This window comes from Bufo gargarizans, chromosome 4, assembly GCF_014858855.1.
Source record: "Bufo gargarizans isolate SCDJY-AF-19 chromosome 4, ASM1485885v1, whole genome shotgun sequence".
NCBI lineage: Eukaryota > Metazoa > Chordata > Amphibia > Anura > Bufonidae > Bufo > Bufo gargarizans.
Genome location: NC_058083.1, coordinates 195311524 through 195324179, shown reverse-complemented (window position 1 = coordinate 195324179; position 12656 = coordinate 195311524). Strand labels below are relative to the sequence as shown.

The 12656-nt window shown below is 44.7% G+C and overlaps 1 protein-coding gene across 1 annotated transcript in view; it reads right to left on the bottom strand.

The window, feature by feature from the left end:
• LOC122935312 (phospholipid scramblase family member 5-like) overlaps positions 1–12656 on the bottom strand; it is a 59659-nt gene that overhangs the window by 31657 nt on the left and 15346 nt on the right. The window contains exon 2 of the mRNA XM_044291078.1: positions 3207–3281. Coding sequence (XP_044147013.1) covers positions 3207–3281 — 75 coding nt within the window. The remainder of the gene's footprint in view (positions 1–3206; positions 3282–12656) is intronic.

Here is a 12656-nt window from a genome sequence, read left to right as displayed (position 1 = left end):
TTTTCCATTTTAACCCATTTTTTCCACTAACAAAGCAAGGGTTAACAGCCAAACAAGACTGTATCTTTATTGCCCTGACTCTGCTGTTTACATAAACACCCCATATGTGGCCGTAAACTACTGTACGGCCACACAGCGGGGCGTAGAGTGAAAGGTGCGCCGTTTGGTTTTTGGAAGTCAGATTTTGCTGGACTGGTTTTTTGACACCATGTCCCATTTGAAGCCCCCTGATGCGCCCCTAGAGTAGAAACTCCATAAAAGTGACCCCATCTAAGAAACTACACCCCTCAAGGTATTCAAAACAGATTTTACATACATTTTTAACCCTTTAGGTGTTGCACAAGATTTAATGGAAAATAGAGATACAATTTCCAAATTTCACTTTTTTGGCAGATTTTCCATTTTAATATTTTTTTTCCAGTTACAAAGAAAGGGTTAACAGCCAAACAAAACTCATTATTCATGGCCCTAATTCTGTAGTTTACAGAAACACCCCATATGTGGTCGTAAACCACTGTACGGGCACACGGCGGGGCGCAGAAGAAAAGGAATGCCATACGGTTTTTGGAAGGCAGATTTTGCTGGACTGGTTTTTTGACACCATGTCCCATTTGAAGCCCCCCTGATGCACCCCTAGAGTAGAAACTCAAAAAAGTGACCCCATTTTAGAAACTACGGGATAGGGTGGCAGTTTTGTTGGTACTAGTTTAGGGTACATATGATTTTTGGTTGCTCTATATTACACTTTTTGTGCGGCAAGGTAACAAGAAATACCTTTTTGGCACAGTTTTTTTTTTTGCTATTTACAACATTTATCTGACAGGGTAGATCATGTGGTAATTTTATAGAGCAGGTTGTCACGGACGCGGCGATACCTAATATGTATACAATTTTTTTTATTTATGTAAGTTTTACACAATGATTTCATTTTTAAAACAAAAAAAGTTTTAGTGTCTACATAGTCTAAGAGCCATAGTTGTTTCAGTTTTTGGGCGATTATCTTGAGTAGGGTCTCATTTTTTGCGGGATGAGATGACGGTTTGATTGGCACTATTTTGGGGTGCATATGATTTTTTGATCGCTTGCTATTGCACTTTTTGTGATGTAAGATGACCAAAAATTGCTTTTTTTACACCGTTTTTATTTTTATTTTTTTACGGTGGTCACCTGAGGGGTTAGGTCATGTGATATTTTTATAGAGCCGGTCCATACGGACGCGGCAATACCCAATATGTATACTTTTTTTTATTTATGTAAGTTTTACACAATGATTTCATTTTTGAAACAAAAAAAATGATGTTTTAGTGTTTTCATAGTCTAAGAGCCATAGTTTTTTCAGTTTTTGGGCGATTATCTTAAGTAGGGTCTCATTTTTTGCGGGATGAGATGACGGTTTGATTGTTACAATTTTGGCGTACATGCGACTTTTTTGATCACTTTTATTACCTTTTTTTGGGAAGTAAGGTGGGCAAAATTTCTATTTTATCATAGTTTTTAATTTTTTATTTTTATGGCGTTCACCGTTCGGGTAAAGTAACATTACCGTTTTATAGATCAGGTCGTTACGGACGCGGCGATACCAAACATGTGTAGGGAATTTAATTTTTTTCATTTTTAATCAGTGATAAATGTGTTTTTTGATTTTTACTTTTTTTTCACTTTTTTTAACTTTTTTTTTTACCCAGACCCACTTGGTTCTTGAAGATCCAGTGGGTCTGATGTCTATATAATACAGTACTGTACTCTATATAGGGTACTGCACTGTATTTTACTTACACTGAACAGATCTATGCTTTCAGCACAGATCTGTTCAGCACCATGGACAGCAGGACGCCTGAGCAGGCGTCCTGTTGCCATGGGAACCTTCCCCGTCTGCCACAACTTCGCAGACGGGGAAGGGTAAGGACTGGGGTGTCGGGGGGCTGTCTGGGGGCTCTCTCCCTCTCCCATCGGGGGGCTGCAAAGGCACAGCAGCCCCCCGATCGGAGAGGGAGGGAGCTCCCTGCGCTGTTAACCTTTTCCATACAGCGGTCCGTACGGACCGCTGTATGGAAAGGGTTAAACGGCTGACATCGCATCAACGATGTCAGCCGCTTATACCAGGGTGCCAGCAATGTGCTGGCACCCTGGTATACCCACTCTACACCAACGATTACGCAATGGGAGGCGGACGGGGGATCGCGATCCCGCCTGCCGCACCGCCCGCCTCCCGCACCGCCCGCACCGCCCGCAACCCTCCCCCTGCACCACCCGCCCACATAATATCATTCAGGGGTGCAGGGGGAGGAATAACATATATATTCTGGGCATTGTAAAGTTTCTGATCCCCGCGGTCAGGGACCGCAGGGATCAGAAACGGCAAAAAGCGCATCAAACCGCAGGTCTGAATTGACCTGCGGTTTGTTGCGATCGCCGACATGGGGGGGTCACGGGACCCCCCCGCGCATTTAGCCTAGGTGCCTGCTCCATGATTTGTGCAGGCACCTTGTTCCGATCACTGCCAGCCGGGCGGCAGTGATCGAAACAACACATGACGTACCGGTACGTCATGTGTCCTTAAGTACCAGGGCATCATGACGTACCGGTACGTCATGTGTCCTGAAGAGGTTAAGAAACAGGAATCTACCGAAATTTTATCAAACATGGGGGATGCAGGTCCAGCACAGCAAAAAAAGGCAACAACTGTTTCGCACCTCCTGCGCTTCCGGAGGCGCAAAACGGCTGTTGCCTTTTTTTGCTATGCTGTACCTGCATCCCCCGTGTTTTATGAAAGTAACAATAAAAGCTGCAAAAAGAATGTTGGTGAGTACCGCTGTGTTCTTTTTCTCTATATTGTGGTTCAAGAGTTGGAGCTATAAGTGGGCACCGCCAGTGAACACTCACTTCTGAACGCATGTTGTTCCTGTCAATCTATGTGAATACACTCGCGGCAGTGCCGACTGCCTTCTCTACATATAGCTGTATCATTTATCATGTTTAGCCACTTACTTGGACTTAGTTTTTTACATTACTTACTGTAAATACATATTGTATTATGCTACTTGTTGTATGGACAAGATTGATCACTATATTAGGTTATAGTCGCGCAAAATACCTAGAGGAGCTCCAACTCTAAACACAGTCTTGGTGGCATAAAAACATGAATTTGAAGCGCACCCAGAGAGATAGTTCTCTAGATTGCTATGTTTTTATAATAACATGGTTACCTTCAATAGCCACAAGTAATTGCTTTGCTGTACGACTGGAAATAATATATAATCTCTTTGAGTGGCAGCCCAATCCTGAAACAGAAAGCAATGATTACATCCATGCGTGTAATAAAATCCATATAACAAAATAGACTCTAATCATAATGTATATGAAATTGTGCTCTTGTGTAATGAATGTAGAATGCATTAAGTCATCCGCTGTATGAATATTCAGAACAAACATTGAGCACCCAATGTGAATTACGAGGTGCACCCATTATCATCAGTGTTGTGTATAATTTAGGTTTATGTAGTTTTAAAGGGACACATAATTATCTATTTGTGCATACATTATGCAGAGCAGTCTCACTTTTTATTGCTTTATTGTAGAAATTGTTGCTTTCAGTGAACGCTTTTATAGCAGCAGGATTTTTACCAATAGTCTTAAAGGGGTTCTGCAGTTTTGTTAAACTGCTGATCTATCCTCTGGATAGATCATCAGCATCTGATCGGCGGGACTCCTACACCCGGGGCCCCTGCCGATCAGCTGTTTGAGAAGGCAGTGGCGCTGGCAGTAGCGCCACTGCCTACTCGCTGTTTACCGCAGGCCCAGCGACATCATGACTAGTATCAATGGCCTGGGCGGGGCTAAGCTCTGTTCACTTGAATGGAACTTAGCCCCGCCCAGGCCAGTTAATACTAGTCATGACATCACTGGGCCTGCTGTAAACAGCGAAAAGGCCGCGGCACTACTGCCAGAGCCGCTGCCTTCTCAAACAGCTGATCGGCAGGGGTCCCGAGTGTCGGATCCCCGAATGTGATCGTTGCGATGGCTGCCAGGAGAGAGGCCGTGGCAGGCGCACTGTGATAGCAATTGTGTATATCTTTTATTCAGGTCTGTAGGACCCTATAGAGCAGGGGTCAGCAACCTTTGGCACTCCTCCCATGGTAAAACTATGACTTCCAGCATGCACACTTGCTCAGCTGTTCTCAGACAAATGGAACATGCTGGGAGTTGTACTTTCACAACAGCTGGAGCGCCGGAAGTTGCTAATCCCTGCTATAGAGCTACAGAGGTATTGGATCACTGAGAAGTGAAAATGGCTGCTTGAATTTTGGCAAGTTAGAGAATCTGGGGTAATTAGTATCAATGCTCTGCACTTGACGGACCACTGCTGCCTTATGATGTTTGGTAACACAGTTATTCGAGAAGACACACCCAAGACACTCTCACAATCAGCGTCGGACTGGGGTACCTAAGGTCCAGCAGTAAAATTTATTATGGTGGCCCACCGTACGGATACATTCAAATATAATAAATAATCTAACATGTTTTTTATATGCTAAAAAATGTTTTATATGCAAAAAATTTTTTTATATGAACATAGGCTGGTTGAGGTGCTGTACATTGGATATATTCACAGAAAACATTTTTTACATTTTTTTTTATCTGGTTTTCTATTTCATGTTGGCAGTAATATGCCATTGGAAATTAAACACAAAATATTGTCCTTCTGCAGGCATCAGCACAGAGATGTGATGAGAAAGATGTTATCTGCTAGTAGAATATTAGATGTAGAATTGGGATGGCATTATGATAGCTCTATTGTTCTCTAGAAAAAGATGCCCACAGAGTGCATTGCACTTAACTGTGCAATGCCCTAATTGAGTTACTCATCCTACTTCCCCTCTCTGACCACAGTGAATGGTCTCACTGAGAGAGTCAAGTCAGGCTGTCTACTGTGCTAAAAGTCCAAACAGGTAGACTGCAAATACATGGAGTGACTTAAAAAATGTTATCCAGAAAAAAAATCCACCTGTTTTTATTTTATTTTTTGTAAGAAAAAAAAAAAAAGGCATAGAATCTTTACATATAGGCTGTTAATATGTGTGTGTGTGTGTGTGTGGGGGGGGGGGGGGGGGGATTTGATGCTGTGCCTTTAAGTGTCAGTACAAATACAAGCACTCTCCTGTGAAATACTTATGTAATTATTTTAGTACTATATGTGTCTCCCAGGGACTCGGCAAGGATCATATAAAGAAATCAAATAAAATGAGAATATGTTATTAAATGTTTCCTACATTATTGGGAAACTGGGAGCAATAAGATTTTTCTTTCGAGCTTAGAAAAAGTACTTACTTTAAATGATCAGTAGGTGGCACTACATTACCATTTAGTTGACTACCTTCAGAGAACACCACATATTACATATGCACTATCCTTTTTCTTATTTATAGCTATTTGTAATTGAATTTCTAATTATTCAGCACTGTGTATAAACTCCATGAGAAATGCCCCAAATAAACCTCCCTACCAACAACTTTTTTTACAACTGCAATTTTCTTTGGTGTGACAACAGAGGATACGTACAGAAATGTCTCCTGAATATGACAGATATTATGTGCCACTATAGTCCTGAAAATAATCATTATGCCCAATAAAAGAAAATCAGCGCCATGAACTTGTAGCAAAACAAAAATTAGATTCCCATATTTCCTGTAGTCATAAATAATACATTCATATGGACAGTGCGTTATTTAGCATTGTCGCCTAGTGGGTCTGAAGTCCTGTTTTTGAATCAGACCAAGGACAACATCTACATAAAGTCTGTATGTTCTCCTTATGTTGGCATGAGTTTCCTCCTGGTCTCCTCTCACACCCTAAAAACCAATTGGTAGGTTAATTGGTTTTCCATGAAACTTGTCCTATTATATATGTGTTTCAGGTTGGTATATTAGATTGTGAGCCCCTTTGGGTCAGATGTAATGACAATCGCTATACAGTGCTGCAGAAAATCAACATGAATAAATAGTGTCTAATATCATTTCATTCCTGGCCAGGTTAGAGTGACTTCTAGGCCAGGGCTGCCAAAAGAAGGTAGGGCTCACACCCACCTGCAAAATACCGTCCTACTTTCTGCCAGTCACTATAAATTAAGGCTCTTTTCTGTGAGGTCAAACTGCATGTGCTGTGCATCAGCCCGCAGGGGAAGCGTGAAGTGGAGAGAATAGGAGTGGTAGCTGCAGCAATGAGGGTGATTGTAGTCCTCATGGTGGCTAATCCCTGCTCCAGCGCACTTCTGGGCTGTGCGGGCAGTGAATGGAGGGGCGCACCCTTTGTTGCCCTTGGAGCAAACCCTGGTTTTGCAGTTCTTGCCTGGTAATGGTTGGGGTGCCCTTGATAGTGCATGGTTGGCTGGATGCAAGACAAAAGGACTGGTGCAGGGGCTGGCTTTAGGGGGAGGAACAGGGCACCATGCCCAAGGTGACCCCCTTCTAGTGGCCTTCCAGAGGTCGGGAGTTTACGGAAGGGCACAGGAACATATGCCTTCCATCCTCACCGTTCAGCCTCATTGGCCGCAGCCAACTAGGCCTGAAGCCTATATAAAAGTAGAATGGCGCAGGAGGTCACAATGACATCTTGTCATTTTGCATCCTGAGACCCGGCACAGAAAGTCACACTGATGTTATTGTTACCTTCTGCACCAGGAAATGGCTACTCTTCCAGCCTCTGGTCTGCATCACAGATGGTGGCAGTTAATTTTTTTTTTCAATACTATACCTTGGTATTACTGGGTGCACTATGGGGCGAGGTGAAGAGGAGCATTATATGTACTGGCACTACAGGGAGGGCATTATATTCTGGTACTACAGGGGGCATTATATACTGGCACTACAGGGGGCAAAGGAACATTACATACTGACATTACGGGGGGAGCATTATATACAGTACAGACCAAAAGTTTGGACATACCTTCTCATTCAAAGAGTTTTCTTTATTTTCGTGACTATGAAAATTGTAGATTCACACTGAAGGCATCAAAACTATGAATTAACACATGTGGAATTATATACATAACAAAAAAGTGTGAAACAACTGAAAATATGTCATATTCTAGGTTCTTCAAAGTAGCCACCTTTTGCTTTAAATACTGCTTTACACACTCTTGGCATTCTCTTGATGAGCTTCAAGAGGTAGTCACCTGAAATAGTTTTCACTTCACAGGTGTGCCCTGTCAGGTTTAATAAGTGGGATTTCTTGCCTTATAAATGGGGTTGGGACCATCAGTTGCGTTGTGGAGAAGTGATGGATACACAGCTGATAGCCCTACTGAATAGACTGTTAGAATTTGTATTATGGCAAGAAAAAAGCAGCTAAGTAAAGAAAAACGAGTAGCCATCATTACTTTAAGAAATGAAGGTCAGTCAGTCTGAAAAATTGGGAAAACTTTGAAAGTGTCGCCAAGTGCAGTCACAAAAACCATCAAGCGCTACAAAGAAACTGGCTCACATGCGGACCACCCCAGGAAAGGAAGACCAAGAGTCACCTCTGCTGCGGAGGATAAGTTCATCCGAGTCACCAGCCTCAGAAATCGCAGGTTAACAGCAGCTCAGATTAGAGACCAGGTCAATGCCACACAGAGTTCTATCAGCAGACACATCTCTAGATCAACTGTTAAGAGGAGACTGTGTGAATCAGGCCTTCATGGTAGAATATCTGCTAGGAAACCACTGCTAAAGACAGGCAACAAGCAGAGACTTGTTTGGGCTAAAGAACACAAGGAATGGACATTAGACCAGTGGAAATCTGTGCTTTGGTCTGATGAGTCCAAATTTGAGATCTTTGGTTCCAACCACTGTGTCTTTGTGCGACGCAGAAAAGGTGAACGGATGGACTCTACATGCCTGGTTCTCACCGTGAAGCATGGAGGAGGAGGTGTGATGGTGTGGAGGTGCTTTACTGGTGACACTGTTGGGGATTTATTCAAAATTGAAGGCATACTGAACCAGCATGGGTACCACAGCATCTTGCTGCGACATGCTATTCCATCCGGTTTGCGTTTAGTTGGACCATCATTTATTTTTCAACAGGACAATGACCCCAAACACACCTCCAGGCTGTATAAGGGCTATTTGACCATGAAGGAGAGTGATGGGGTGCTGCGCCAGATGACCTGGCCTCCACAGTCACCGGACCTTAACCCAATCGAGATAGTTTGGGGTGAGCTGGATCGCAGAGTGAAGGCAAAAGGACTAACAAGTGCTAAGCATCTCTGGGAACTCCTTCAAGACTTTTGGAAGACCATTTCAGGTGACTACCTCTTGAAGCTCATCAAGAGAATGCCAAGAGTGTGCAAATCAGTAATCAAAGCAAAAGGTGGCTACTTTGAAGAACCTAGAATGACATATTTTCAGTTGTTTCACACTTTTTTGTTATGTATATAATTCCACATGTGTTAATTCATAGTTTTGATGCCTTCAGTGTGAATCTACAATTTTCATAGTCATGAAAATAAAGAAAACTCTTTGAATGAGAAGTTGTGTTCAAATTTTTGGTCTGTACTGTATATGTATATATATATATATATATATATATATATATATATATATTTATATTGGCAGTACAGGGGACACAACAGGGGCAATATTATTTACTGGCACTATGGGGAAATATTATATACTGGTATTACAGGGGGATGTAGGAGCATTATATACTGGTACTACAGGGGGAAATTATATCTTGGTACTACAGGGGGGAGTGGAGAAGCATTATATACTAGCACTACGGGGGAGGGAGCGGTAAAGCAACATATACTGCCATTAAGTGGGGATGGAGCAGAATTATATACTAGCACTACTGGAGGGGGGTGCAGAGAAGCATTATATACTGTGGGGACTCGCTCTGGTAGACAGGATTAGCGAACGCAGTATAGAGGCAACAACAAGTTATTTGGCTCAAACAGTTCAGCGTTTTATTCACACTTTAGGCAAGTGACAAGACAAACAGTCATATTCAAACAAAAAGTCACCTTGCGGTGTTGGTGGTAATTCAAACCATGCAGCAATTTTGCCTCAAAGAGTCCTTGCTGATAGCAACACCAACCTGTTTTCATGCCAAGCCTTTATCCACACACAAGGCTCCCAGATCCCACAGAGACCTGGCTTCTGAGCCCAGCTGCCTATTTAAGGATAGTCAGGTGCTGCCAAAACCCGGACCGACATTTAAAATCCGGTTGGGTATTTGACCTCATCTGGCTGTAAATCAGCCCAGCAGCACATGCTGGGAGGAAAATACCTGTTTTCCCAGACCAAACCTTTCACTGTGACACTTTACCCCCCTCCTTTGTTCAACCCTGAGGGGGGTGAACACACGTCGCCAAATGTACCCGGGACAGGATTCCCTGTAACCGGTCTGCTCTGTGTTCCACTGAAAACTTAAAGTTTTGTAGGGAAAGAAACCATTGGGTGAACCGGGCATTTCTGTCCTTAGCTACTTGAGAGGGGAGTGGCCAGTCACCAGGCGGAATTTTCTCCCCAATAAATAATAGCAGAGAGATTCTAGTGCCCACTTGATAGCCAGGCACTCTCTCTCCACTATACTATACCGGGTCTCGGCTGGGGTGAGCTTACGGCTGAGGAAGACAACGGGATACTCGTCCCCGTGTACTTCCTGAGACAGTACAGCACCGAGGCCTACTTCGGAGGCATTGGTCTGTACTATAAACTCCCTTTTGAAGTCAGGCGTCACCAAAACTGGGGACCCGCACAGAGCCAAATTCAAAGCAGAGAAAGCCTCTACCGCCCGATCATCCCAGCGAACCATCATTGACTTGTGTCCCTTCAAGAGTCCTGTAAAGGGTGCGGCTAGAGTAGCAAAGTGGGGAACAAACCTCATGTAATAGCCCACCATTCCCAGGAATTACTTTTTTTGCCTAGAGGTAGAAGGTCGGGGCCAATTCCGTATAGCCTCTATTTTGTTCACTTGGGGTTTGATGACTTTGCGCCCAATGACATACCCCAGGTACTTAGTCTCTTCTAACCCTATCGCACATTTTTTTGAGTTAGCGGTAGGCCAGCTTTCCGAAGGGAGTCTACTACAGCCTGCACTTTTGGTAGGTGACTTTGCCAGTCGGTACTGTGGATGACAATATCATCCAGGTAAGCCAAAGCGTACCGTCGATGTGGACAAAGCACAATCTCCATTAGTCGCTGAAAAGTGGCGGCGGCGCCATGCAGACCAAAGGGTAAGACCTTATATTGATACAGCCCCTCAGGCGTCATGAAGGCAGTTTTCTCTTTGGCAGCCTCCGTTAAGGGCACCTGCCAGTACCCTTTCGTGAGGTCCAAAACAGAAAAATACCAGGCTTGTCCTAACCTCTCGATGAGCTCATCTACCCGGGGCATGGGATACGCATCGAATTTGGAAACCTTGTTAAGTTTTTGAAAGTCGTTACAAAACCGCAACGTCCCGTCCGGCTTGGGTATCAATACTATAGTACTAGCCCACTTACTTTTTGACTCCTCAGTGATGTCTAGCTGCAACATTAGCTGCACCTCCTCCGATATGGCTTGTCGCTGAGCCTCGGTCACCCGGTATAGTTTTAATCAGACTTTTGCTTGAGGCTCAGTGACAATGTCATGCTGGATTATGGAAGTGCGTCCAGGGAGGTCCTGAGTCTGTTTAGAGGAGAGGCTGTCAGCAATTTTTACTGTGGCAGCTGCCTCTCTTGCATCAGACAGAGCGGCCAGTACCTCTTTTCCTAGAAAACCTGGCCGTGGGTTGTCTTCTGTACAGGTTTTCGTATCTTTCCACGGTTTGAGTAAATTCACATGGTAAACCTGCTACGGCTTTCACCGCCCTGGCTGGTTTACCTTGTAGTTTACATCTCCAATTTTCTGAAGTACCTCCTAGGGCCCCTGCCACCTAGCCAGGAACTTACTGTCCACGGTCGGCACCAGAACCAAATCCGTATCACCCGAGTTAAAGATCCGGACCCGAGCCTGACAATTATAGACCCGACTCTAGGCTCGCTGAGCTGCCTCCATATGCTCCCTAACAAGAGGCAACACTATCTCTATCCGATCTTGCATCTGGGTAACGTACTCAATTACACTTTTATGTGGAGTGGGTTGTTGTTCCCACGCCTCTTTGGCCACGTCCAAGAGACCGTGAGGGTGTCTGCCATATAGCAGTTCAAAGGGCGATAACCCAGTAGGGGCCTGGGGTACCTCTCGTACTGCGAACATGAGGTAGGGCAGAAAGGGGTCCCAGTCCTTCCCATCTTTAGACACTACCTTTTTCAACATATTTTTTAATATTTGGTTAAACCATTCTACCAGACCGTCCATTTGCGGATGGTAAACGGACGTCCATAGTGCTTTTATGTGCAGCAACTTGCAGAGTTTCCTCATCACCTTGGACATAAAAGGGGTCCCTTAGTCGGTCAGAACCTTTTTAGGTAGTCTTACTCGGGAAAACATCTCCATTAACTACTTATCTATGAGTTTGGCCGAGGTATGTTGCAGTGGCACCGCCTCCGGGCACCGAGTGGCATAGTCTAGAATGACTAAGATGTGTTGATGGCCTATGAGGTCCATAGCTATTCGGTCAAACGGTACTTCGATAATTGGGAGAGGTACTAGGGGACTATGGAAATGTGGCTAGGGCTAGTTATCTGGCCGGTCGGGCAAGACTCACAAAACTCTTCCACTTATTTGAATATGCTGGGCCAGTAAAACCGCTGTAGAATACGATCCTGAGTTTTCTGCAGCCCCAGGTGACCCCCGAGAACATGTTGGTGGGCTAGATCTAACACAAGCTTGCGATAAGCCTTGGGGACTACCAACTGTTCAATAGGCTCACCTCGTAGTTGGTTTGCCCCATACAACATATCTTGATGAACCACAAAACGTAGAAACACTGACTCTGCCCCAGGTTGTTGTGGTTCACAGTCTACTATTAACACATTTTCCCAGCCGTGGGATAGGATTGGGTCCCGACATTGGGCGGTACCAAAATTATCCCTGGAGACATTGACGTCTGCTAATTCAGGACACGGCGGCACCATCACCATCCCACCATCACACTTAGCAGGGTTGTCTCCCCATCTTCCACCGAAGTGGCGGTCACCCCTACCGCTGGCCCTTCGGTCTCAGGTTCCAAGGGTTCTGGTGTCCCCCCTGAGCCGGGCCACTCTGCTAGGGTTACCCCTGTCTCATGGGTATCAGTCACTCTCATAGTAGGCCACAGTGCTGGGAAGCCTGGGAAATCTCTCCCTATTATGAGTTTTTAATGTAAATTTATAGCGACGGCCACTTCTTGGGTCCACCTGCCGGCCACCATGGACAGAGACACCAGGGCAGTGAGATAGTCCTTTAAGTCTCCATGGATGAATATGACCCCGACTTCGGCCAGTATACTGCACCAGGGAAGATCTTAACAGGGACACCAGACTCCCTGAGTCCAGCAGAGCTACACACCGCTTCCTGGCATACAAGGAGTGGCGGTAGCTATAGTTAGTATCCATAGGTTCGCCCCGATAGGGACAGTCGGCCCTTATGTGGCCAGGCTCCTGACACCGCCAGCAGATTATCAGAGCTAGGTCTGTAGGGGGTATATCCAGGGCAGGTTTTTCTGGCACCAGTCGCTGTGTCTGGGGTGGAGATTTCTGGGGTTTGACTGCCCCC